General features: G+C 39.5%; 1 protein-coding gene across 6 annotated transcripts in view; it reads right to left on the bottom strand.

Annotated features, from left to right (window-relative positions):
* Positions 1–24513, bottom strand: part of ptprt (protein tyrosine phosphatase receptor type T) — a 318570-nt gene that overhangs the window by 22372 nt on the left and 271685 nt on the right. For 5 of the 6 annotated variants that reach the window (XM_051415102.1, XM_051415097.1, XM_051415100.1 and 2 more), the window contains 5 exons: positions 11603–11679; positions 9447–9483; positions 8822–8919; positions 7504–7620; positions 1239–1393 (listed from right to left, as the gene is read on the bottom strand). In XM_051415102.1, the coding sequence (XP_051271062.1) occupies positions 1239–1393; positions 7504–7620; positions 8822–8919; positions 9447–9483; positions 11603–11679 (484 nt within the window). Of the gene's footprint in view, positions 1–1238; positions 1394–7503; positions 7621–8821; positions 8920–9446; positions 9484–11602; positions 11689–24513 lie in introns of all 6 variants that reach the window. The other variant, XM_051415096.1, reaches the window with a different exon arrangement.

Here is a 24513-nt window from a genome sequence, read left to right on the forward strand (position 1 = left end):
TAACACAGACAGATTTGTCATTTGAATTACTTTAGTTAGAAGACATGTCATAAGTATTGCCCTTTAAACTCAACAAATGTGAATCAACTAAAATAAAAAAATAGAAATAGTGTGCATTATTATCATCTGTTCATCTCAGAGGCTAGAAAGTGGGTTGGTGTTGCTATAGTCACCATGTACTCACTATTGTTCTCATCCAAGATCAGAAGAGATATATTTTCACTGATCTAACCAACAACTTCTCCAAACTAAACTACAAAATACATTGTAATTGCCTTCCAAAACAGCACATACAGTGTATTCGTATCTACATCACAGTACAGTGCCTACATTATCTATTTGTCAGTGCCTTCCATAACAAATGATTGTTACACAGATATTAATTTGACTGTTTTATGATCTGCCAATGCAGTTTAAAATGTTTAGTTGTGGGCTGACTACTTAGTTAAGGTTTGAGAAGGTCAAGATTATGATCATGGTTACAGGATGATCAAGGTCACGGTCAAAAGAAAACAATAATGACTGGAAATGGGAAATGAACAGTAGTTTGCCCGTGTCCAAGTCACATGCTTTGACCTCTTGTGGCACCAATAACAATGTCATACTGCCTTTGTTTCAGACAGTCAACAGTCTTCATCCACACTGCCAGATTCTTGGTCAGTTAGAGAACTTTAAGCTAAGTTTTCCTCTTTGTGCTGACAAATGTAACCTTGTTTATTCCCGTGCCTCAAGATAATCACCTTCACTTCAGCTACCTGCCTGCTCCTTCCTATCAGCCACACTGCCTCCACCTTCAGTTCCACTCTGCCTGAATCTCAGCCATAATCTCCCCACCACTGCCTTCAGGAGCTTCACGTCACCGTTTCATCAACTGGTTCTCAATAAAGCCTGTCTTTGGTCATCATAACCAACCAAGTTTGTGTTCTGCTTGTGGGTTCCTCTGTATAATAAACATGCTTTGAAATGATCATCAAATATGTAATATATTCAAAGTGGCCCCTTTTCTCCATACAAAAACAAAAAAGAACACTCCCTGTGCTCTGTGTTATACTGGCCCTGCAAAACCCTTTGCTCTCTGCCAGGTCAGCCAAAGAGCCAGGAGCTGTACTACTGAGTGACTGGCTGTACTTGTTTGTCCTTGTCTGGTCTGTGCAGCCACTGACCAACAGCATCAGGGAATTAAGTTTATCTTCTGTACAAAACCTGTGTGTACTTCAAGTGTGTGTCTGTGTTCTTACCTGCAGTGTGCCACTATGGGCCCAGCATCAGGCGGGTTGAGGAACTTGACCTGTCGTATGAAGCCAAGCAGTCCGGTGGCGTAACAGGGAACGCCATGGTCAGGCCAGCTGGTGAAATGAAACTGACGCAGTTCGCGGATCTCATGATGACCCTTCTGAAAAACACACACGGGAGAGATTTTACACTTAAGTTGCATATTTTCCAATGGCAATCGCTGAAAACAATTCTTTGCCATTTTGTCTCTTGATAATGACAAATGCATGGATCTCACAAATTTTATCATGGCCCTTTTGGGAAAGAGTGACAAGAAGACATATCATGGTTCAGCAGCCTAATTTACAGCGGGGAATTTCAGGAACCTAGGGGCTATGTGGCCTCTTTGGCTTCAGATGGAAAATAAATCGATCTCGTGGATGTCAAGATGGCACTTTGGGCCACTTATGGGAATGAGAGACAGGAAGACTTATCGTGGCTCATTTGCCTAATTTACAGGGGAGATTTGAAGGAAACTGATGGCCATTTTGGCTCCACAAAAAAGATTAATTGATTTCACAAATCTCATGATGGCCCTTTTGGGAAAGACTTACAGGAGGAAACGCCATGGTTCAGTTAATCTGCCTAATTTACTCAGAGATTTTTGGTATCTCGCAGTCATTTTCCCTCCTTTATGTATGAATTTTAAGATATCACAAGTGCTTAAAGTTATCAGCTAGTTGACGAGAAGAGTCTTCGTCGAACCACTTTTTATCAGTCAGATAGTTGCAGGAAAACAAAATAACGTTAAACTCCATTCGGGAGCTGCGTGAAAATATCAAGGAATTGTTGACACCTTTTCTCTTTTCATATAGTCTCTTACTGGTGCACTGCTGCATGTGCTAACTGTACTAGCTGCTGCCACTAGCTAGTAGTTGACAAGACAAATCTGTAGTTGGAACAGCCCTGACTCCTCAGAACTCCTCTTTTTCAAGAGATACAGAAAGAGACATATTGGTACATACCAGTGGAGGATGTAGCAAAATGAGATGGCAACAAGCATCCATTGTGGCTGTCCATGAGATAGCATCTAGACATTTTAATGAACTTTTAAAGGGCTTGTAAATACTTTCCTTACTAACAATGGGGATATTATTAAGACACCAAAGATAACATTCTGATGCTTCATAGATAGCAGTTAAGTCTTACAATAGATCACCTCCCTGGGACACAGAATACTACTACTATTACTACTCTGGTGGCAGCATGTCATACTGAGATGATAAAGACAGACTTCTGTTTTGCATCAGTACGGATGCTGCACTGCATGGTTGAAAGTCACAAATTCCTTTCCTTTTATGAGCTAGGGATTAAAAAGGTCATGGGCATTGCACAAAATGGACATTGTTCCTCATGAAAAATGTTACGCTAAATCCATGATGTTTACTGATATTAATTAGCACAAGTATGAAACTCTTGTTTAATCTCATGTTGTGTATGCTGCAGTTTTCTTTATTACTATAATGTCTTACATGTTGCTAAAGTACAGTGAACTCATGCATTCAAACTGCTGAGCTATGGATGCATTGTCATTGCATTGGTAAAAAGCCACTGATTAGCATCCCAGTGCAACTCCATCTTTATTTACAATATATCCTATTGCTACAAATGCAACCATTGCAGCTTGCTTTGCTGCCTTCATAAAGGTGAAGGGAGGAAAAAAAAGAAAGGAATGGAGATTGGACATCATCAACAAGGTGAGACTTTCAGTTTTTATTTGACTATGACTAAATAATGAAATGTATCCTTAATTACAGAGCTAATGCATAAATAAGAAATATATATTTTTTAATTATGCAAATCTATAAGACCGGTTTCCAGCAAAGGTGTCTGGCTGCATTTGAATCAAGAACATCACACAACTTAAAACTAAACATCCAGGACACCCCAAAAACCTTAGTGTATTCTGACAATTTTAGACCTGTCAGCAGTAACTCTGTATAACTTTGACAGCATACCCCACCTTGTTGATGTCAGATAACTGCACATCAGCAGGGCTGAAAGGTCTTGCTTCTAGTTTTCTACTCTGAATTCTGACCTGCATCTCTCTTTACGGGATATAGAAATTTTACCATTTTTTTTGACAGCTCTGGAATGCAGCATAAGATATGTATGACCCTTTTTCAGCTTCCAGCAGTTCAATCTTTCTCCACAACACTACATGCTTCTGCTTTAATAATTCAAACCAATCAATTCCATTATACTATTCCAAACTAAACGGGGCTTAAATGGAAAGAGCCATGTCCTCCTCAGTTCAGTTTACTCTCCAAGAATAGAACTGGGAGGGAACTGTTGTTATTGCAGCTCCCATTCTGGCTCTGGTGGATAGACAAGGTTGTAGTGAATTGTTTGCTTTTAGTGCCTTGTGATAACCTGAGAAGCAGGGAAACATAAGAAGGTAAAAGACAGGGGGAGAAGTCAAGAAACAGACAGTGACTGGGAAGGAGCAGAGGTCAATGAATTGAGTGGGTAAAGGAGAGAGAAATAAACTGAAAAAGAGGGAAAGTGGTGGTGTGGGGAAAGAAGAAGAGACATATTTGACAAAGGAAAAAAGAGGAAGGTGAAGAAAAGAAAGAGGAGAGAAATGGACATAAAAAGAGAGTGAGGGAGGCGTGGAAGCACAGGGGAGAAAAATAAAACCCAGAAAACCACGAGGTGATTTGATAACTCGATTGATTTGCTCTCTTGTGATGTTGAAATTACTTCTCTAAATCGATAGACGGCGACCCAACACAACCAAGTCCATGACTGGTTGGTAAAAAACCAAACGAAAACAACACGAAAACAACATTATGGTGCTTGACATGTTGGGAAAAGCTGATGACCATATAAACACTTTAAAGCAGCTCTTTTCTGCGATGCCAGAGAATGATCTCTGCAGCGTTAGTGACAAGGTATAAATATCGCTGACTACCTTTCAGAGAGGTTGCTTTTCATGTGAGCAATCATCCAAGAGTTGCACTGTGCTTTAATATGTTTTATTGTTGTTATTCACATACGTTTCTGCAACGTGCCATAACTGAACAAGTGAGGGTTTCAGCATCTTCCTCAAGGTTACTCTAACAAAAAGTACAGCTTCTCTTAGCTGAAAGCTGAACCTGTGACCTCGTACATGTACTGTACAGGCTCTCTAAAAGTCCACCCTGACATTAGTAGAATTCTTTTGTGTTGGGGACACAGGACAAAAATTGTATATATATATATTTTTGCTTCAGCATTCTTGAGCTGTGTGCTGTAGCATGTGAAGATCCAAGAGGACACATATATTGAATGATTATCTGGGATTTGTGACCTTTATGTGGAAACTAAAACTATAATATACACACTCTAGCTTTTGTGTGTTGCTCTATAGAGTTCATTTTACCCAGACTATGTAGTGGAAGGACTTTCTGGGGAAAATGTGGTTTGATTGCTAGGCGCCGTTTGAGAAGCACTGCCTCCCTATTCATTTCAATGAGAGCACTGCATTGTATTACTCAAACTCAACTCTCCTCGTTTGCATTTAATCGTCTCACTGGTACATGCCCAAATAAATGTAATTTTTTTGTCCTAAACACCTTCTACTCAACCAGACACCTAACACCTGTCTTGATGCCCACTGCCTGTGAAGACTTATATAACCAACCATTTTCTGTGAAGGTTCAGATCAATCATCTAAGTGGTACAATATCTGGAGAAAATTCAAAGATTTGTGAGAAAGTACTATCCCCATGAGGCACCCACGCCCCCCAGTGGGACGGGTCCACCCAGAGTTAAATGAAAACAGGGAGTACCTGTTCTTAATCATATCCTCATCTGAACACCGTCATGGCGGTGGTGAGGGTTTTGAGCATTGTCAATAACTGGTGTTTCAACCCACTTCTGGGAAGGTTTCTCTAGTTTGACATTAACAACCTATTTTGCACATCTCTCAAACCATCAGTCCCATCTAATATGTGTATGGTCTGGTCCTTGAAGCTGTTTGTTTGCCTGTAGATTTGTGTACACTGTTGAGTCCTTTCCGATTCAGTGCCATAAAGCAAATTACTCTTCTGCTGTTTTGGATGTGGTCCATCGGGTTAAACTAAGTCCAGTTGCAGTTTCTTTTTGGGTTCTAAGAATACTGAGAAAAATTCTACAGATTCCACAGAATGATCTTTAACCTGCTTCATGGAAGACTTACAAAGCCACCAGTTGTTTTTTCAGTCTGAAAGCAGGTGAACCAGAAGCAACACCAAATAAGGCCCAGACAGGAAAACCAGATCTGGATGAGATCAATCAGGATAATCACCGGATTTAAGGCTCTTTTTTCTAAAACCCTGGATCTAGTGTGAGTGGATATTACTTTAGTAATTTTTGTTCATGTGGATTGTATGACTCAAAATGGAGAAACTGCCATCCACGTACTCCTAATGTAAATTTCTAATTTCACAGATAAAATTAACACTTTGAAATGAATGCCTTTTTAGACTGGTGTGCAGACACACTACACAGACTTACACACGCATACTAAAGCTCTCACCCACAACCACTTTGTTTGACTGATTCTGACATGTCTGAATGTCTTTTGTGATCTGCTGTTTCTTCATCCTGCCTCTTTTCATCCTGCATGTCCTCTCTCACTTCCTCACACACACATTTACACATATTTTCTCTTTCTGTCACCTTCTCTTCCACAGTGCTTGGTTAATCTCCTTGGACGTGCCATTAACAAACCTTTTCATTAAGATCCTGTTCCCATTATTCACTGCAATTAAAGCTATTTAACTGTGGTGCAGAACTTGTATATACTCTCTCTCTTCCCCTCTATCTTGCTTTCTCTTTGTTCTTCACACTCACAGAATCACAGAAACCTACTGTAGTTTAAAAATTGAGAATTTTGCTTTAATGAATCTGTGTGTGTAGTTTGTAGTGTGTATTTGTACGTATTAATGCATTCTGCAAAATGACAGGCATTTCAAAATCAGCTTTCCTTTGAATTTTAGTGTACTTTTACGCACACGCAGAGGTGGTATGGATTAATGGCTTGCTAAACGAGCTGACAGCGTGGACTTGAAGACTCGTCTTCATAAGCTGCTTTCGCAGGAGTGAAGGGGGAAGGAAATGCAGGATGGAGGAAAATAAGAGAGAAAGAGAGAGAGAAATGGGAACAGGAGAAAATGGCAGAACAGAGTAAGATTTTATTTATTACAGAAGTTTCATAATAAATTTGTATAACATTTTGTACCTAATTTTAATAACTAGTAATTATTTATCACAATGATAAAGAACCACTCATGCAACATGTCCGTATACATGTATACCGTCGGCATCATATTATGAACAGAGGGCCACTGACCAAACGGCAATAGTTGACGACTTGGGAGTAAAACTGCTGACTTGATTGTAGCAGTATTTTTCAAACTGCTCTGCCAACAGTCATGAAAATAAATCTACATTTAAGTCGGGGAAAATAACAGAGAAACAATGGATTCAACATAGAAAGAAAAAGCAATAGAGAAAAGAGACATGTAAACAAAGTTGTTTGCAAAATGAAGGATTTGGACCAGAGCCTTTCTTGCTTACTGTGAAGTGTCTTTCTACTGTTTTTTTCTGTTCTGTTTTTTCATTCACTGTTCAGAGCCTTGGAGAACAGCATCACAACAATGATGGTACATTGTTCCACTTGCACTTGTATTTTCTCCTTTCAAATCCCTCCTGCCTGATTACAAGGGCCCCAATTACTCTTTTCAAGCCTCCTCTTAAACAGCGAGAAACAAACAAGTAACACTGCTTGCTCACCTCAAATCCCCATTCACTCATTGGCTGTAATGGTAATCCAGGTTTTGGGTTTGAAAAATGAAAAGCGATAAGTGACATGAAACAATGACTGTAACTGAGCAGCTAGAGAGCATGAGAGTGTTCAAAACCAATCTATGTTTTTGTGGGAAATATTCTGTAAACATGAGTCACAATATAATGATGACGTCATATAAATCCTGTGTAATCACTGTCACAAAGATACTGTATCAACAGCGGCATCATTTTGTGGTTTCAGAAAAAGAAAATCTTTATAATTCAATTCCCTATTCAAACTGTTTATAGAATTGAGATTTTATGAATGCCATGTTTCTCACTTATATTTATTTATTTGCTCTGCTATTTATTTTTTGGGATAGGCGGGATCCTTGTGGCATACTAAGTAAAGGATCCCTATATTATCAAATAATGCATTAAAAATACAGTGTATTTGTTATTGATGACGTTGTTTACCTTTTGGACGGTGAATGTCCTTATGACGTATTCAGCAAGTGGTTCAGTTTCTATCAGGGTCACCTTGATGTCTCCATAAACCTCTGTCTCATCCGGCCAGTAACGCACACACTTCACCTGGAAGAGACAATTTACATTCAAACTGTGAAGTTAAATTTGTATTACATGCCGGTCATTATCACCTAATGAGCATTAACAGAGTGGGATGAAGCCGAGGTCAAGATGATCACCATGAATAATATAATAGATGAATACTATCAAGATTTGTATTGCTTCTTCCCCTCAGCAGACATTAATTATTTGACATTTGAAAGATTTTGATTTGAAATTACCGGATTCTCATGTAACTGGACAAAACATATTGATACAGATGTGTGGAATCACCAGACTTTTGTTCCATTTATGTTGCAGTTTCTTGTTTGGTTTATGGCCCCTGCCACCTACAACCTTGGATTGTTGTAAAAATGTAGTTACAGTTTCATTATTGTTCAGTCTGTTGTTGTTTTGGATGGTAACAACTGAAACATCAGTCTGCTCAGCCTGCCGTTGAGACTGTTTAAAAAACTTTAAAAAAATCTATATTTATGTTCAGTAGCAAAGCAGAATGACGGTCTTACATGAGCACATAATCTCCCAAGGAATTAGGTTGTATTGGATAAGTGGGAGTACAAAAATGTTTCATTAAACTAAAGTTTGCATCACCTCCCGTCAGGGCTGTTTTTTCCAGTGGCTTTCTCCAACAAGCTAATTTCTTAAACATAGTGTAAAACGCAAACTTGTTTTCCATAAGGTGTAGGTGATTAGAGAATTCTCAGCCAGATTCTTCCAAGAGAACGGCCATTTCTTGGCCATGTATACTGGAAACTGGGTTTCTAATCAGCTTTTTACAAGTACATAGGACCGACACAGCATGATCTATCACTAATACAGTTTTAAAAGTGAGCCACGATGCGAGAAGAGGCTGGGATTGGGGAAAAACCCTGATTACTGGCCTGTTGTGTGTGTATATATACACAGATTACCAAAAAACAGGTTTCATATTTAGATACAAGAACTTGTAGAGCAGGTTAATGTTTTGCTCTTTCCATAATACTCTTCCATGTTTCTGACCCAGTATAAGTTTAAGTCAATGTTATGTTATATCTGGCATAATTCTATTTTTGATTCATCTGATTGGCCGTGATTGGACTGTAAATGTAATTAAGATTCTTCAAAATACGTTAGAAAATTCTGTTATCTCGTACCCCTACAGGTATTAGACCTCTTCATCAAACACACATACACACAATTTTTGTAATCTCTTGGATGATGAACTCACCCTGCCCACCTCCACCAAATTGGTAACCATGACGATAGAGGCCGAGTTTTCCTGCCAGACCATCCTCCAGAAATCCCTCACTGTCTCCTGCATGGGCCCTGAAACACACACACACACACACACACACACACACACACAAACACAAATTAGAGATATATAAATACTGATATACTGATACACACATGCACACACTGACTCGACGTCATGTAAAAATACGTCAGCACTCATAGCACAGACTTACACAAACACACGCATAAAACATACACACACGGACAGGGAAATACACATGCGTGCACACACACATGCACTCACACACTATCAATCCCAGATAGTGGTTCGGGGGTTTGAGGTAATGGGGTCTTAAATTTGTCAGGGGGATTTTATACGGCGGTTTAGATTTAGGAGGTTGTGGTAATAGCCTCCCAGCCCGAAAGGACGACATTTACCAGGTGGCTCCTACACACACACACACGCACACACACACACACACACACACACACACACACACACACACACACACACACACACACACTTGCATAGATGCTCACATACACATTGTATCTGCACAAATGTAGAATCACACATACAGTCTTCTCACACACAGCCATCACGTCAGTTTAATTACCTTGTGTGGCGATGTAATGTCTGGGTCTATGGTACCCCTGTGAGACAGAAAAAAAGTGAAGCATGAAAAAAGACCTCTCCATACTTTCGTCATCTCCATCTTTTTTCCCCCATATTCTGATTTTTTTCCTCCACAGTCCTTATTTTCTCTATTTTTAGTATATTACTTTTTCTGTTTCAATTTTATTTTTCTCCTTTTTTCTTTATTTCTCCCCTTCACCTCCTCTTTCTGTATTTATTTTTTCTCTCTATCCTTCCTTTCACCTTTTTGCAGGCTATCTATTCTTCTGCATCTTCCCATATGGGTAAAATATTAAAATTGCAATTATAAATCAACAGATGAACCAATTGTAACACCTCCTGCCCTCCCTCCCTATCCTCTGTACACCTCTCCTTCCACATATCCTTTTCACTTTATCATTACATGCCCTTTTTACTTTCCATGGACTGTCCCTCCATCACTTTGTCTCATTTTCTTCACTTCTAGCTTTGTACCATAGAACTTTTTTCATTTCTACTGTATCTGTTTCTCCAACTTTTCATCCGTCTTCCACCATTTCTTCTCCCAATTCTTTCACTTTTGAAATCCCTCCCCTTTTCTCCTGCTGAGGTGATTACTTACTTTCTCCTTTTTACTTTGCTCCTCCTTCCTCAGTCCTTTTGTTCTTACTCTGCCTTTCAATACATTTCTGCTTCTCTTTCGGTCCACCTTCCTTCCTCTTTTCTTGCATCCTCCCATTCTATCTTGCTTTTTCTCATTACTCCTGCCCCCCTATCCATCTGCCAGTTTATCTGCTTCTACTTCCTCTCTTCAGTTCCCCCTCCCACCCTTTTTTTCTCCTTTAATTTGTCCCCTCTCTCTCTCTCTCCATTCCCTCCACTCCCCCCAGAAACATAACTCAAGGTCGTTTTCCAAATAAACATCAAATTAAATAATAGAGGGGATCTTAATTTTCCCTCCACGGGAGAGATGGAAAGCGACGATTCTCAATCCAATGATTATCCCCCCTCTTGGCCCTACACACCCTCCTCACCCCCAACATCTCCCTATGAAACAGATAACCTTGCTAAGATAAAATCATTTATCACTTTTGTATTGTCATTAAGACCACGTTATAAATATGCCGTTGTCTTCACTGAGGGAATGTATTTTTTCGGTTTCAATTTTCCAATTCTCCCCATTTTTTCTCTTCTTAAATTGTGTCTGTGGAGACACTATGGAGTTTGATTGAAGATAGGCGTTATGTACCAAATTCATTAAGGCTGTTATTAAAACAGTCAACTGTGAGCAAGAGATTACATCGACAAGCGAAGCACAACGCCCAGAGGGCAGAGAGGAAGGGAGGAGAACACAAATAGATGGATGGGTAAGGAAAAGGGGACCAAGAGGAAAACAGTGGGAAGGTGAGGGACATGAAATTGCAGGAGGGATGAGTACATTTTTTATTTTTATTTTTTTTACACAAATGGGACTCAGATGGCTCCATTTGCTGTGGCAACCTTGTATAATACTCTGTGTGCATGTGTGTGTGCTCAGGGATTTGTGAATTGACATTTTACTTTGGAAAGTATGTGTTGTACGGGACAAGTGTTTTGCCGCTGCTTTGTACAATTTTAGAGCAATCTGTGTGTGTGAGTACATAAACATCATAGATACTGGCTATGTCCCTGTTTGATTACATATTTACAAGATTAACCCCGGAAGACTATATATATAGGTAGGTTACATTACAACAAAGCAGCATTGGTTAATGGTTGTGATTAAATACCTTGCTCAAAGGCACTTGGACAGACAGAATTATGGACACAAATGATCTATTGAGGGGATCGAATCTGCAGCTTTGAGTATGTTCCTGACTCCAATAGTTATAATTTTACTTACTACATGTCAGTATGTGTGTGAATGTATTCCCATGTTGGTTAGGCCCAATTTGAGCTTTAGACCTCTAAAGAGAGGACAGTTTGTGGTTCTCACCTCTCCAAAAGGGCTGTTGCAGGTTTCAGACTTAGTTTTAGTGTTAAGGTTAATGTTAGAATTAGATTGAGGTAAGTTGTGATGGTTAAGCTAAGGGGCTATGGAACAACGGTTCTTACTCTCCAGTCTACCACAAGCATTAAAGTACAAATCAGTGTGTGTCTCTGTGTGTAAACACTCACGTCGATATAATTGGCGTTGATGTAGTCAGAGTGGGGATCTCCGTCCAGCAGTTGCAGTCGGACTCTGGTGTGATCGTCTGTGGGGTCAGATAGCACAAAAATACAACAGGCCTAAAGTTACATTTACCCACAGATCGGAGCAGCTAACTGACTGGATGGGGAACTTACTAACTAACCGGGACTGTCTGAACCAGAAATAAGACAGTGCTGGTTGTTTGTTAGAATTCTTGAAATGACCCATGTTTACATTTACTTACCAATCAACCTGTAGTCATCTAAATTATGACCGTCCTCTTTCAGTAGCAATGAAAAGTCTTGGTTGAGCATATATAGCATGTCACTTTGACACTGTGGATGAACTCGTGTCTCCTATGGGAATCTTTACCTAATCTTAACCAAGTGGATTTAGTCATCTAAACTTAACCAAACCATAACAATGGAAAAGCTATATCACAAATAGACAATAAAGCTGTGCGACAATTCACTAATCCTACAATCATAACTTCTGACTGACTGACTATATGCAAAAAAAACTAACAAAGCAAACATTCTTGGCTTGGATCTGTATACTTTTATTCAGCCGCTTCATTTTGTATATTTCTTTCATTTCAGTTGATTTGGCCTCGAACGGGGAAGATAGATACAAAATCATAAATGTATAAACATTTTGTACAGGACTCCCCAACAGAGATTTCAGGCAAATATTACTTGGATTGAGTTAAATGTTTCCATTATAAACTGCCTCTAGCTGGCAGTAATTAACTGGTGTTTGCTAATAATCCATAACCAATAACTTCTTTAACTATATTTTCATTCTAGCTAGTGTTGAATACTATGCCTCATCTTACTGGTGATTGGTTTGCTCACAGGAGGAGGCTTTCTAAACCTACAACAGGGCCTTCCACTTTACCTTGATGCCATTCACTCCTTACACTCTGTTAACGTCTGCAAGTCACTGGCAATTTGCAAAAATCAGAACAATGTCAAAATGGTTTAAAACCGCACATTTTGCCTTATTGTTTTAAATGGAAAGAACACACTTTTGTTTGAGGCTTGCTGGGTGTTTAAAGCACTCACAGTGCTAAGGGCTAGAGGTGAAAAAAAAATTATATTTAATTTTTTAGTTAAAAAGCACACAACTTTAAACAGATTTCTAATAGTCCCTTTGAAACAAACCCACCACAACCTCCACTGCCCACAACCATTTGTTAGATAAAAATAAAGTATTGTTGAGAGAAAGTAAAGCCAAAAAAGAAACCAACTGAGAGATAAGTGCTTAAAGGAGTGAAATTGAACAGTTTTAGATTCAAAAATCACAGGCCTTTTTAGATATCACACATTGATTCCTTTTAGCTGCCTTTCAGCAACTGGAAAAACTAATGTACTAATGTAATGTGTAGTTTCATTTACTAATGGTGATCACTGAAAGGATTTGATGAAAGTGACTCAATCGTGTTTTTACGTTTGTTCTTTTAAAAAGATGGTTTCTAAATTGTTCACCTTGCCAGTGATTTTATTTTACGGTTGCATCCAACAGAGGTTTGTGAACAGATGAAGTTAGTGCAAGCATGACTGGACAGATAGAGTGCTAACTACAGAAACTCAAAATGCACCAACAGAAAAAGGCAAGTTAGATGACTGAAGTGGTGCAGAAACACCAGAGCGATGACCACATTAAAATGTAACTTAAGTCTACCACAATGATAGTAATAAATCAACATTCTTTCATATATTCTTTAAAACAATGCATAAGAAATACTCTATATTCCCGGTTCAAATATTAGATGATGAGCCATTCACATCAGCACAACCATGACTCAGTGGTGTGAGCCAGCACAGCAGTACATGTAACCAAAACGAAATCTTTTTCCTTTTCCCCCTTCTTATTTGAATGTCAATTATTTTGTTCTTTGCTCTAATAGCCATCCATAGTATTAGGACACATATGGGGCATTATGGCAAATAGCAGGCAGTGATTTCGTTCAGTCGTAGCGTGGCAACGGCAGGTAATTGCAGATGAAGCGGACATGATTTAGTCTGATTATCTCTATTTTTCTCTCTCACTCTCATCTTTTTTTCTTTCTTGTGTTAATATGCTCCAATTCACCCCTCTTATTTTCATTCTCTGAGACATATGACCACATTAGAATAATAGCGCTGCTACAAATGAGAAACAATTCTCTGATTCTTTAATGTTCTTATTTTAAAAAAAAAACAAAAAAAACAAAACAAAAGAAGATAATGATGTCAACAGGAGATGGGAGGTGGGTGAATGGGAGATGATATTAAGAAAAGACAAGAGTAGAAGAGAAGTAAAATAAAAAACAAGAGGTGGAGCAGAAATTGGCATAAGGTGGGATGAGACAGAATGAGAACAGGAGCTGGGAGAAAAGAGCTGGGAGAAAAGGGGGAAGAAAAGAAAAAAAACTGGCGACAGAGGGGGGGAATAAAAAAGGGATCACCTCTGTGTTTCTTTGAAGCTATTGAAATGCTAATAGATATGACTTTACTGATTGATGCGAAGCTACAGTGGGGTAGAGAGCTTAAAGCAAGCGCACAGCAAGCTGGTTACGGTTAGCCTGAAAGCTAGGCTGTTAGCTCCAGGGAAGACTTCTGAACTGTGACAGAACAACAGTTTTGCTCCCACACTTCAGGTTTCTGCTTTTGAAGAATTTTACCTCCTGGAATTTGCAAGTTGGTATTTCAAGAGCTAATTGTACCCTGAAAAGCTGTTTATATGCAACAATGCAAGTACCAGGCTTCACATTTACAATATAGCTGAGAAAAAATAATTTTCTACAGGCAAATAATTTTTTTTTTAACACAATTTAAATCAAAGCTCAAATTCATCTGTCTCAAAAAGTAATTCTGCCTCAAAAACAGAGCTTTTATGTGAGCAGATCTACTGTGTGGTCGATGACTCATGCTGTCAATTGTAACCCATTTCCTCTATGTTTATAGTGGGGGCTTGGGAGCAATCATTTTGTCAAGTAGGCGTTAACGTTTTTTGTTTTCGGTGAATATCTTAGAATAGCTGTGTGAATTTTCTATTCATGGTTGGCACAAAATGAGACTTCCTGTGGAGTAAAAATCATCAGAAGAAGCAGACAATTGCAGAGAAGCTTACTTTGAACCCTTATTTAAACAAACAAGATCCTTTAGAACACAAGATGTGTTTGAAACATCTGGAAAAAGGTCAAAGTAGACCTAGTATTAGGATGATACTGTCATTGTAAATCTATTTCCAAGGTCAATAATTAACTCTTTAATAAAATTAAACCATCTCCATGACAAATATATTGATTAATGAAGAGATGAGGATTTAAACTGTGCAGAAAAGCTAGCAAGTGGACCTTGTGTTTAGACATTTTTGCTTTTTTTGGATACAGTTTAGAAGCAGATTTGATCTCATATACACTAACAAAGCTTTTGGGGGTGAAAGCAGTGCAGTTTAATGTATTCATCACATGAATGCTTAACCCTGTGAATATCATGTTTTCAATCGAGAACAAAAAAAAAACTCTGTTAATGGGGGTCCATTAGCAGAGTATATTTACCAGCTCTCTGTCTCTCACAAATCACAGTATTTTCCATATGTTGACTTAACATAGGAACATTTCCTTATGCCAGGGTTGGTATGGTGTCATCGTGTAAGACAACCCTTCACATTCACCCAAGATGCAGAATCGATTGAGCAAGTACTGGGTTGAACTAGTATCCGGTATGGGTAAAGTACATTAGAGTATCATCAGCGTAGAATGTGTCAATATCCATACTCGTAAACTTTATAAAAAACTAAAAAACACTGCTCTGAAGCTCAATTCTGAGGCCGTTCTGTGAATATCTTTCTAATATAGCAACTTCTGATCAACCCATATCAATTTCAGGCTTAAAGGGTTAGTGCCGCCCACTTAATGATAGATATACTCACTCAGCCTTAGTGTAAATATCTATGATGTTCTGTGTGACGCTTCAGTTCCCTGCTGATGCCGAAGTCTCGGGTCCCTCCTTTCCTATTACTGAGCCATGAAAAACTGATAGGTCAGGATTGTGCTGGGGTGAACCTGTAGTCTGATGTGTCTCTCAACCAAATCTCAACACGAATTTCAGGCACCATGACTACCTAATGTGACATAATGAACATCTCAAAATATGTAGAGTCTGATTCCAAGCTTCTTCAAGATTCAAGTGTCTTCCCTCTAGGGCAACCCTGAAGCAATAGGCACCCTGGTATTCACAGATGCCTGAGATATGCCTACTTCAATTCCTTTCCCATGAAGTACCCCATAAAAGTATGAAAAGTATGAGACACAATCCTGCAAAAATGGTGGTGTAGTAAATCACATACTGGCCCGTCCACCAGGCCCATCTCGACACCCTCACTTATATGAACATGCATCTCTGGCACTGAATAATATCACTGAACATAAATCGTTAATATGGCTGCATATAATACAGAGTCTTGCAACAAATCCCCTCCTTGATTATCATTTCTAGGATCACCTTGAGGAGAATTATTTGTACAGCTTCTATCAGAGTAATTTTCTAGCTCTGGCTGAGCGGCAACAATGATGGCAGCATGACTCCACTCTGCCGGTACAAGATACTGTCATCAGCTATCAGCTCACCCACACTCTTACTCACAACTCTCACACACACAAACCATCTCTCTCTCTCTCTCCCACACACACATTCCCTGCACATAAAACAAAGACAACAGGGGGTAGTCTGCCAGCCTTCTGCTCTTTGTCTCCCTCTCTCTTTCCTCTTCTGATTTCTACCACTTCTTCTCCTCTTCTTTCTCCATCTCATCTGCCTCTTCATCCGCGTCTTTTCTTCCTCCTTGTCTGATTCCGTCCACCGTCTCCGCCTGGCCTCTCCTTCTCCTCACTTCTCTCCCTCCCTCTTATTCCTTAATTTACCTTTTTTGCCTGCTCTCCCTCTCTCTTGCCCCATACTGTCTCGCTCCTTCAGACAGCAGTAATTACACAGGGCTAGTGTCAGGCTGTCATAACACGAGAGCCACGGATATGAAGCTGGAGGGAGGGAGGGGCCCTTTCCACGTCTCTCTGCTCAGGGAGGGGAGCTTCTAATTGGGCTAAGATGGCAGGAGGTACTGGCTTGCAAACACTGCAGATCTGGACACAGGCCACAGGTTTGAAGAGGCTGACAGTGTGTGAGTGTGTGTGTGAGAGAGTGTGTATGAGTAAGTAAGTGAGTGAGGGATGAAGAATTAAAGATTTATTTTAATTAGTGTAATATATGTGTGCATACAGCATGTGTGTGAACAAAGAATACGGGATGTTTATATTAATCTAATACCTATTTCAGACTCATACTGACTGAAAATGCCACTTTATATATTTAAGGCATTTTGGCAGATCATTGGATTTTAGACTTTTTAAGACCCTGCGGACGTGGTTGCCAGATTCCCAGTAGCCAAATCTAGATCAATACACTTGAATCATTTATATGTTCAACCCTGTCTCCCAGTTCTAGATATGGATATAGATATAGATATATAAAGTAGATATCTGCACTCAAGCTTATGTTGGCATCTGCAGTACTGGAGTAACAACAAAGTCATCAGAAGCTGTGGTGTCCAAGGGCGAAGGGTCACGAACCCATTACTCATTAATGAGCTCCACTCCTCTGCTGAGTCTCCCTCTCCTCATAACCTTGCAACTCCCCCCACCCCTCTCCCTTTCCTTTCCTCTCCTCTCTTCTTTTAGCTTGGTTCCATTTTCTCTCTCAGTGTTTCGTCTTTTTTTCCTTCTATCCGGTTCTCTCGCTAGTCTTGTCATTACTCCGGCAGCCACTGTAAAAGTTTTGTTGGGGAGAACTTGTTAACTTGAGGGGTCCAGGAAAGGCCAAGCAAAATAGACTTCTGTGTTTTTATCTTGGAGAGATTCGCAGGGGCAGCCGAATGCAGCAGAAGGCTATAATTTGGAGACATCAGATTGTATGTACTGAGAGCCGGCACACAGCCATTGCACACAAATAAAATGAATAAGAGCCACCAGTGCCTAATGACTGCTGTCGTACCACAACAGCAAACAGGAGCAGCTGTATCAGTAGCTCTTGAAGATCAAAGGTCATGGTGAGGTTTTTTACTACATCTCACCAAAAATAAGACCACATAATATACTGAAATTTCCTAATTGGAGCTGGAGATAATCTATGGAGTCATTATGATCTATCTATCTATCTATCTATCTATCTATCTATCTATCTATCTATCTATCTATCTATCTATCTATCTATCTATCTATCTATCTATCTATCTATCTATCTATCTATCTATCTATCTGCTCTAGTACCATGAAATATGCTGCCTTTTTATTGCTTCATAAGGCCAGTGTCTACCCAAGATTGCTCTCGCTTGATGAGGCAAAAAGACATTTAAGAAGTACTTGGGTTATATAATGCTGAAATCCTCCACTGAAAACAGTACTAATGACATTCTTCACTCCCAAATAGCCCAACTCGGATCATATTTGGACATTTAAAAGATCTATGACCTTTACTGAACTACGAATTAGAGACTAGCAAGATTTGTCTTGCTTCTCAACAACTGCAACTTGGGACTTTTTGACCCTAACCCTACACCCTGATATTTCCACTGCACATAATTTAACCATAATGTCAGTTTGTTGCTTATTTAATAAGAAATAGGATTTATTATGGAAGCAAGGATGAAATGTCAAGTGAAAATCAAACATAGAGAAGTATGACAAAACCTTTGTGATTTGGGAAAAGAACTTGGCAGCTGAAACGTAAAGTGACTGAAACTGGTGGCTTAGGTTTGTATTTTCAAGAGTGCTGGACAAAGTAATTGCTGGGTCATTGATATCGAACAAAAACCTTATCAACCTCCTGCAGATATATTATGGTCATTTGAGCTATGAGGCAGTTCAAACCTCTACTTACTGCCTCTTTTATATTCCATTGTCTTTCCAGTTGCCTGAAAAGAGCAAGAAAGTGTAACAGAGCTTGCTGTTGGAGGGAGAAGAATTTAACACTTCAATATGCCCATTAGGTTTTATTTTACAATGCTGGAGAGAGACTAGGGTAGATAATATACTATCTCACAGTGGCACTAATGCAGACTAGATGCATGAGGGGAGATTTCTGCGACTAAAATACAGCCTCACATATCCCCTTTATAATGATATCCCCTCTCCCTTTGATTCTTTCTTTTATTTATTTTAATTATGTTTAAAATGGAATTAGCTATATGCTCAGAGGTATTTAGTGGTAGTTGCATATCATAAAGCACATGTACTTACACTTACATGTACAGAAACATAAAGTTACTCGTGAACTACACCACTGTACACAGGCACAACTCTGTTAAATGTCCATATAAACAGATGGAGCTGGTATTTCACAGAGAAGCAAAAAGCGCTCACAGTAGCAAGTTGAAACTGCTGAACAAGATGTTTTACTCGTCTATCCTCTCCTTCCCTCTCATCTCCTCTCTGCTCCTCCTCCTCCTGCTCTTCTCGCCTCCTTTTTCAGTAGCCACTAAGCAGGGATTGTGTCTGTCACAGATATACTTAATCAGTTAACTCCCTATGGAGCTCAACTCACTCACGGCACACACTCCGCTGTCAGCCTGGCTCAAGGCATTAGGGAATTTAATAGCATGTGTGATTGAGTGTAAGTGTGTGTGTGAGAGAGACTGAGTAGCGTGTAAGTGTGTTAAAGTGTGTCTTTCTTCACTTCCCTGTATGCTCGTATGTTCTGGAACATCTGTAGGATGTGTGTTGAAAGGGTTTCGTGTGCATTTCTGAAAGTATTCCAGGAGTGTTTCAATGTTCAAGTGATGTGTGCGTCCCAGTGTCAGCATTGTGTGTGTGTGTGTGTGTGTGTGTGTGTGTGTGTGTGTGTGTGTGTGTGTGTGTGTGGTGGTTCTGTGTCAAGTTTGCATATCTGCACGTACGTGTGTGTGTGTGTGTTGGAGGGTATTATAGTGTGTAATAGCCTATTAAGACCAGAGTTCCCTGCAGCTGATGTGTCAAACAACTCAGAAATGTTGTCGACTTACACACACACTTGTACACACAAACACACACCTCAAGATGCTGTTTCCAGCTGTTTGAAAGCTGTCGGGAGAAAAACTGAGAGAGAGAGAGAGAGAGAGAGAGAGAGAGAGGGGTGGAGGGGAAGAAAGAGCTGCAACCTCTTTACACTTTAAAGTTACACAGCAGAACTAAATCAGTGTATCGTAACACTTAACTATAGTAGCTTTCACTAAGGCAAAACTAATTTGGAAAATGAAAAATAGATGTGTCTAGCATCCATTTTGTCCAAACTGGAATTTTACTATGATATCACTAATAATCTTGTAGACACTAGTGGTATTGTGATGGTACGGTTCAGTTAAAGAAGCATGGATTTACTCATCCAAATCACAACTACAACTATATTTAACTTTAAAGAACCTAACCTGCTGTCTTTGGCACCACAGGGTTTAGTGAACGCAGCAAAACTGATACAAACTACAATGTAGTGAATCTTCCTCTTTTGTTTAAACTAAGTAGATCATTTGCATTTAGTTTGAACAGAAACCAAACACATGAATAGGTGAATCACCACTTACATGAATGTTATAACACCAATAATCTCAAATGCTTAATTCTGCAAGGATTAATGTCTAAAATTTAGTAGAATAAAACTTCACCAATGCCCAATTGAGGACATACGTACTCAAGAACCAATGAAAGCCACTGCCATCAAACTCTGGCAAATATAGTTTGCACAGTTCCATTACACATGTCGACTACCCAGATGTGCTTTTTGCCCTGTCTTTGTTAGCCAAGTTCAGTCACTTCCATTTTCTTAGCACAAACTCACAAATTTGTCTCAAAGGACTTTACAATCTGTACAACATATGGAACCCTGTACCATTAGACCCTCAACCCACAAGCAGCACACACCCTCTCCCATATGTGACTTGATGAACCTCTACCTCTGCTCTTTACCCGCTGTCTCCTCCTTCCTTAACCATCACACAGGACATACAGTATATGAATCACCTTGAAGATACTAAGGAAGATATGTAAAAATAAACAAACAAACAAAAACTTTCCTGTCTGTATGTCCAATATCAAAGCTGCTGGGCTGATCCATGCAGTTAACTCCACTCACAGTTCAGTAAATAACAAATTAGGACAGAGCAAACAGAAACACTTATTAGCATGTGGTCCTCAGACATATATCCTGCTAGCCTTTCTTACAGCAAATCATCTTCTTTCCACTGACCAACTGATACTCTCTCTCCTCATTAGTGTGCCATTTCTGATTGTCCGAGGAACATCCTCTCTTCAGTCTAATGGCACTACATGTTCGCCTGCAGCAGGCCATTCACAAGCCAGACGGAGAGGGAAAAGTTATCTGCATATAAGTGGTGGTATGATAGCACACAGCGACTCATTAGGTATATGAGAAGTGAATTAGTCGAGCCGAGCTCAGCTTGCTCCTTTGTGTCATCTTCCCTGTTAAAAAGCAGAAATCTGAAATGAAACTGTCACAACAGCAGCCTGATGATCCACATTACTGCCTTATTACCACAGGAGTTTAGGGGAAGGGTATGTGCTCTGACTCGATGGGTGCCTGAAAAGAAAGTTACAATCCCTCTTCAGTTTGTATCTTATAAATGTCTAGACAGCAGTATATCTCATTAATTCTGATTAATTCATCAACAATCAATTATCACACACTGTTAATGATCACTGCTCGTCATTACCAGCTATCAACGAATATCCAATTGTCAGCCCCCTGAAGTTTTAGAAATATGAACTATAATCACTCATAATCCTTCTACCTTCTAATTAAAAACACAATCATGGTTAAAATCATTACTTCACCATCTCCCTCCAGCACCCGACGCTTGCTTTTTTTGCCGATAAATATTAATTGTTAAAAATCAGCATCAAAGTTCTTCATGTATTGTTATTACTGTGTCTTTGTTACCCCCAACCGCTTCTGAAGAGGAACAATGATTAACAGCAATCACCGTCAAAAGTATCAATAATACCGCGGCTGGCGTTAAAAATCAGCCTCATTATCACCATTATCTGTGTGCTTCCCCCCCCACTGGGAGCTGCAACAGAAACCAATTCATCATGTGGTGGTGGGGGAGCTTGCAAGCGTAATCAGTCTTTCCTTGAGAATCATTTTCTTCCTGTTTGTTTCTTGTTTAATTTTTTTATATTACAGCAACCAGAATTTCTTTTCAAAGTAGATGGATCAGCATAAGGAAAATGGATGCCTACTCAGTGGGGGCCACAGACTTTGTTCAGTATATAATATTGCACTCTGAAAGAGGCTATTCTCTTTACTTGTTAGTACATCCAGATAATAATGCTTATATGTATTGCTACCTACAAAGATCTATATAATACTTTCACCATTTTCAGAAAGTCCTTACTGGCTTAAAAATAAAACTAATTATGTAGGTCAGGACAACACTAAATTTACTGTTTAGGTCTCTCTCCCACACCATAAAGTAACATCTGTTTCAGAGTATACTCTTATTATTATTATTATTATTATAATTTAATTTGTTTTTAACAATATATATTTATTTCAGAATGAGACTGCATTTGCAATACTGTTTGCCATGACAAAGGAGAACATACGTTTCCAAAAAACAAATCCCAAATCCTTCTTCCTGTAAGGCCGCAGGTGGAACAATATCACAGCAGTGCTGCACTGCTTCATGCAATCAAGCGCAAACTAGACCGCTGTGATCTGTACAAGCCTGAGTGTGGAGCGGTATATGTATGTGTGTGAGCGTGTACATTGCAGGTATAGGACTTTCTTAGTCACTGAATTTGTATGTTCTACCACAGGCATACAGAGTGTGTGTTCATTTGTATATGTGTGTTTATTTGTATAACTGTGTGTGTGTGTGTGTGTGTGTGTGTGTGTGTGTGTGTGTGACAGCTTGGGGGATGCTAATATTTGTTGTGGTTCTTTGGTCAAACACTTCAGAGGAGTTGTTGGCGTTCTGACTTCAGAGCAGCTCGGTAGACGTGTTGAGAATCATTGCCAGAGTGGATAAGAGAGGAGGAGGGGAGTCAGCTGCAAATAAAGCTAACACACACTCACAGACACACACACAAAATTGTGCACAAAAACACAAACGGTTGTGCTTGTTTTCAAAACCTTCCTTCCTTTGTTTCACACAGAAACACGTACACACTCACTGAAACAAGATGCCCTCACCCTCTCTTGTTCTCTTTCTCTCTCTCTCTCTCTCTCTCTCTCTCACTCACACACACACACACACACACACACACACACACACACACACACACACACACACCCACACAACCATGCACATAACCTCTGCTGTAATGAGAAGCAACACGATGCAGGAGGGGATACTGATTATGCCAGCGATGCTTGGAGGTGTAACACTGGGTGAAGGGTGTGTGTGCGTAGTAACACCGGCTGGCAAAGACTGACAGCCTGTGTAATGATGCTCATTCACCTGAACACCGGTACACATTAGTGAATGGAAAGAGGGCTTTGGGGTGAGCGTGTGCATGTGTATTAGAGAAAGAGAGGAAAGAAGAGATTCAAGACAGCAGAGCCAAAGGGGGAGGCAAAGAAAGAGAAGTAGTAATGGGAGGTCAAAGAAGTGAGGGAAAAAGATGAAAAGAATAGGTGAAGACGGGAGAGAGGTAGGACAGAGTGGAAATAATGAATAGATTCACAAAGGAAGTCCGAGACAGAGAGAGGAGAGACATCAAGGGAGAGGAGGAGAGACATACGGGGGACTAACGGAGAAAATAAACATGAGAAAGGGGGAGACAAAGAGATACAGGGAAGATGAAAGATGTATACAGGAAATTAAGCAGATTTTTACCTTAACTGCTGTATTTAAGTGTCCTTTTCTTATCTCTACAAACAACCAAAGCGTATGGGCAGTCGACTCGCTTTACAGTAGCTGTTCATTAGCCTGTGTGCCTGCGTGTGTGTTCATGTGCCATCTCAGACTCTTGATTGATTCATCACAAATCTTCAAAACCAGACAGTCAGGGACAGAGTCATACAGCTTTGACATAACCAAGAATGTTTCCTTGTGTCGATTTGTGACTCTTATGCATTACTTCTAAAATGTTGCAAGCGTTTACTCTAAACATAGCTTTAGAAAGTATAATGAGAGGCAGAAAAAGACATTGAAGGCAAATGAGGGAAGGGAGAGAACTGTTGCACCTGTTTCTCAAACTCTGAACAAAATACTAATATAAGTTATATGTGAGTTAGTTCTAGCAGCCGATGAGTTGTTGAGTTTTCAATCCACTCCTATTGGGGAGCAAAAGTGCAGCAATTTTGCTCAGGCATGCAAAAGAAATGTGGGTATATCTATATTTGGGAAGGCATATTGTTTTTGGCAGAAGCTTAGAGGGGGCGAAGGGAATCAAAATTCTCCAGAGTTAAATGACTCAAAGACATAAAGGCAATAGACTGCTTGTCTGAGACAAATGTACTCTACTCAATAAGGAAAGCCTTTGACTTTTCTGTGGTTCATTGTGCAGTAATCCCAGAAGCAGTTTGAAGAAATCAATGAGGAAATCAATGATCATTACAAATGTGCAGGTTAGACAGACTGTTTCTGAATGTTATATTAAATAAACACCATGGTGACTTTAGAATGCATGTTATGCTGTCTAAACAGCTGGAGAGAAAAGAGAGAAACATTTACATTTTTGAGAGTGAAATAGAAGATTGTTTTCCCATTATATAGCGTCATTTTAAATTGAAACATTTGAAATTTTACTTAAAACTTTCTGTTGTCTCCACAATAATCAACCCACGGCAAGCTGTCAGCTCGTTCTCAGCAGTCAGGACGAATATTCAGAAGAATTTTCTGCAAAATAAAAACTGCAATGAAA

The sequence above is a fragment of the Dicentrarchus labrax genome, unplaced genomic scaffold, assembly GCF_905237075.1.
Source record: "Dicentrarchus labrax unplaced genomic scaffold, dlabrax2021, whole genome shotgun sequence".
Classification (NCBI taxonomy): Eukaryota; Metazoa; Chordata; class Actinopteri; family Moronidae; genus Dicentrarchus; species Dicentrarchus labrax.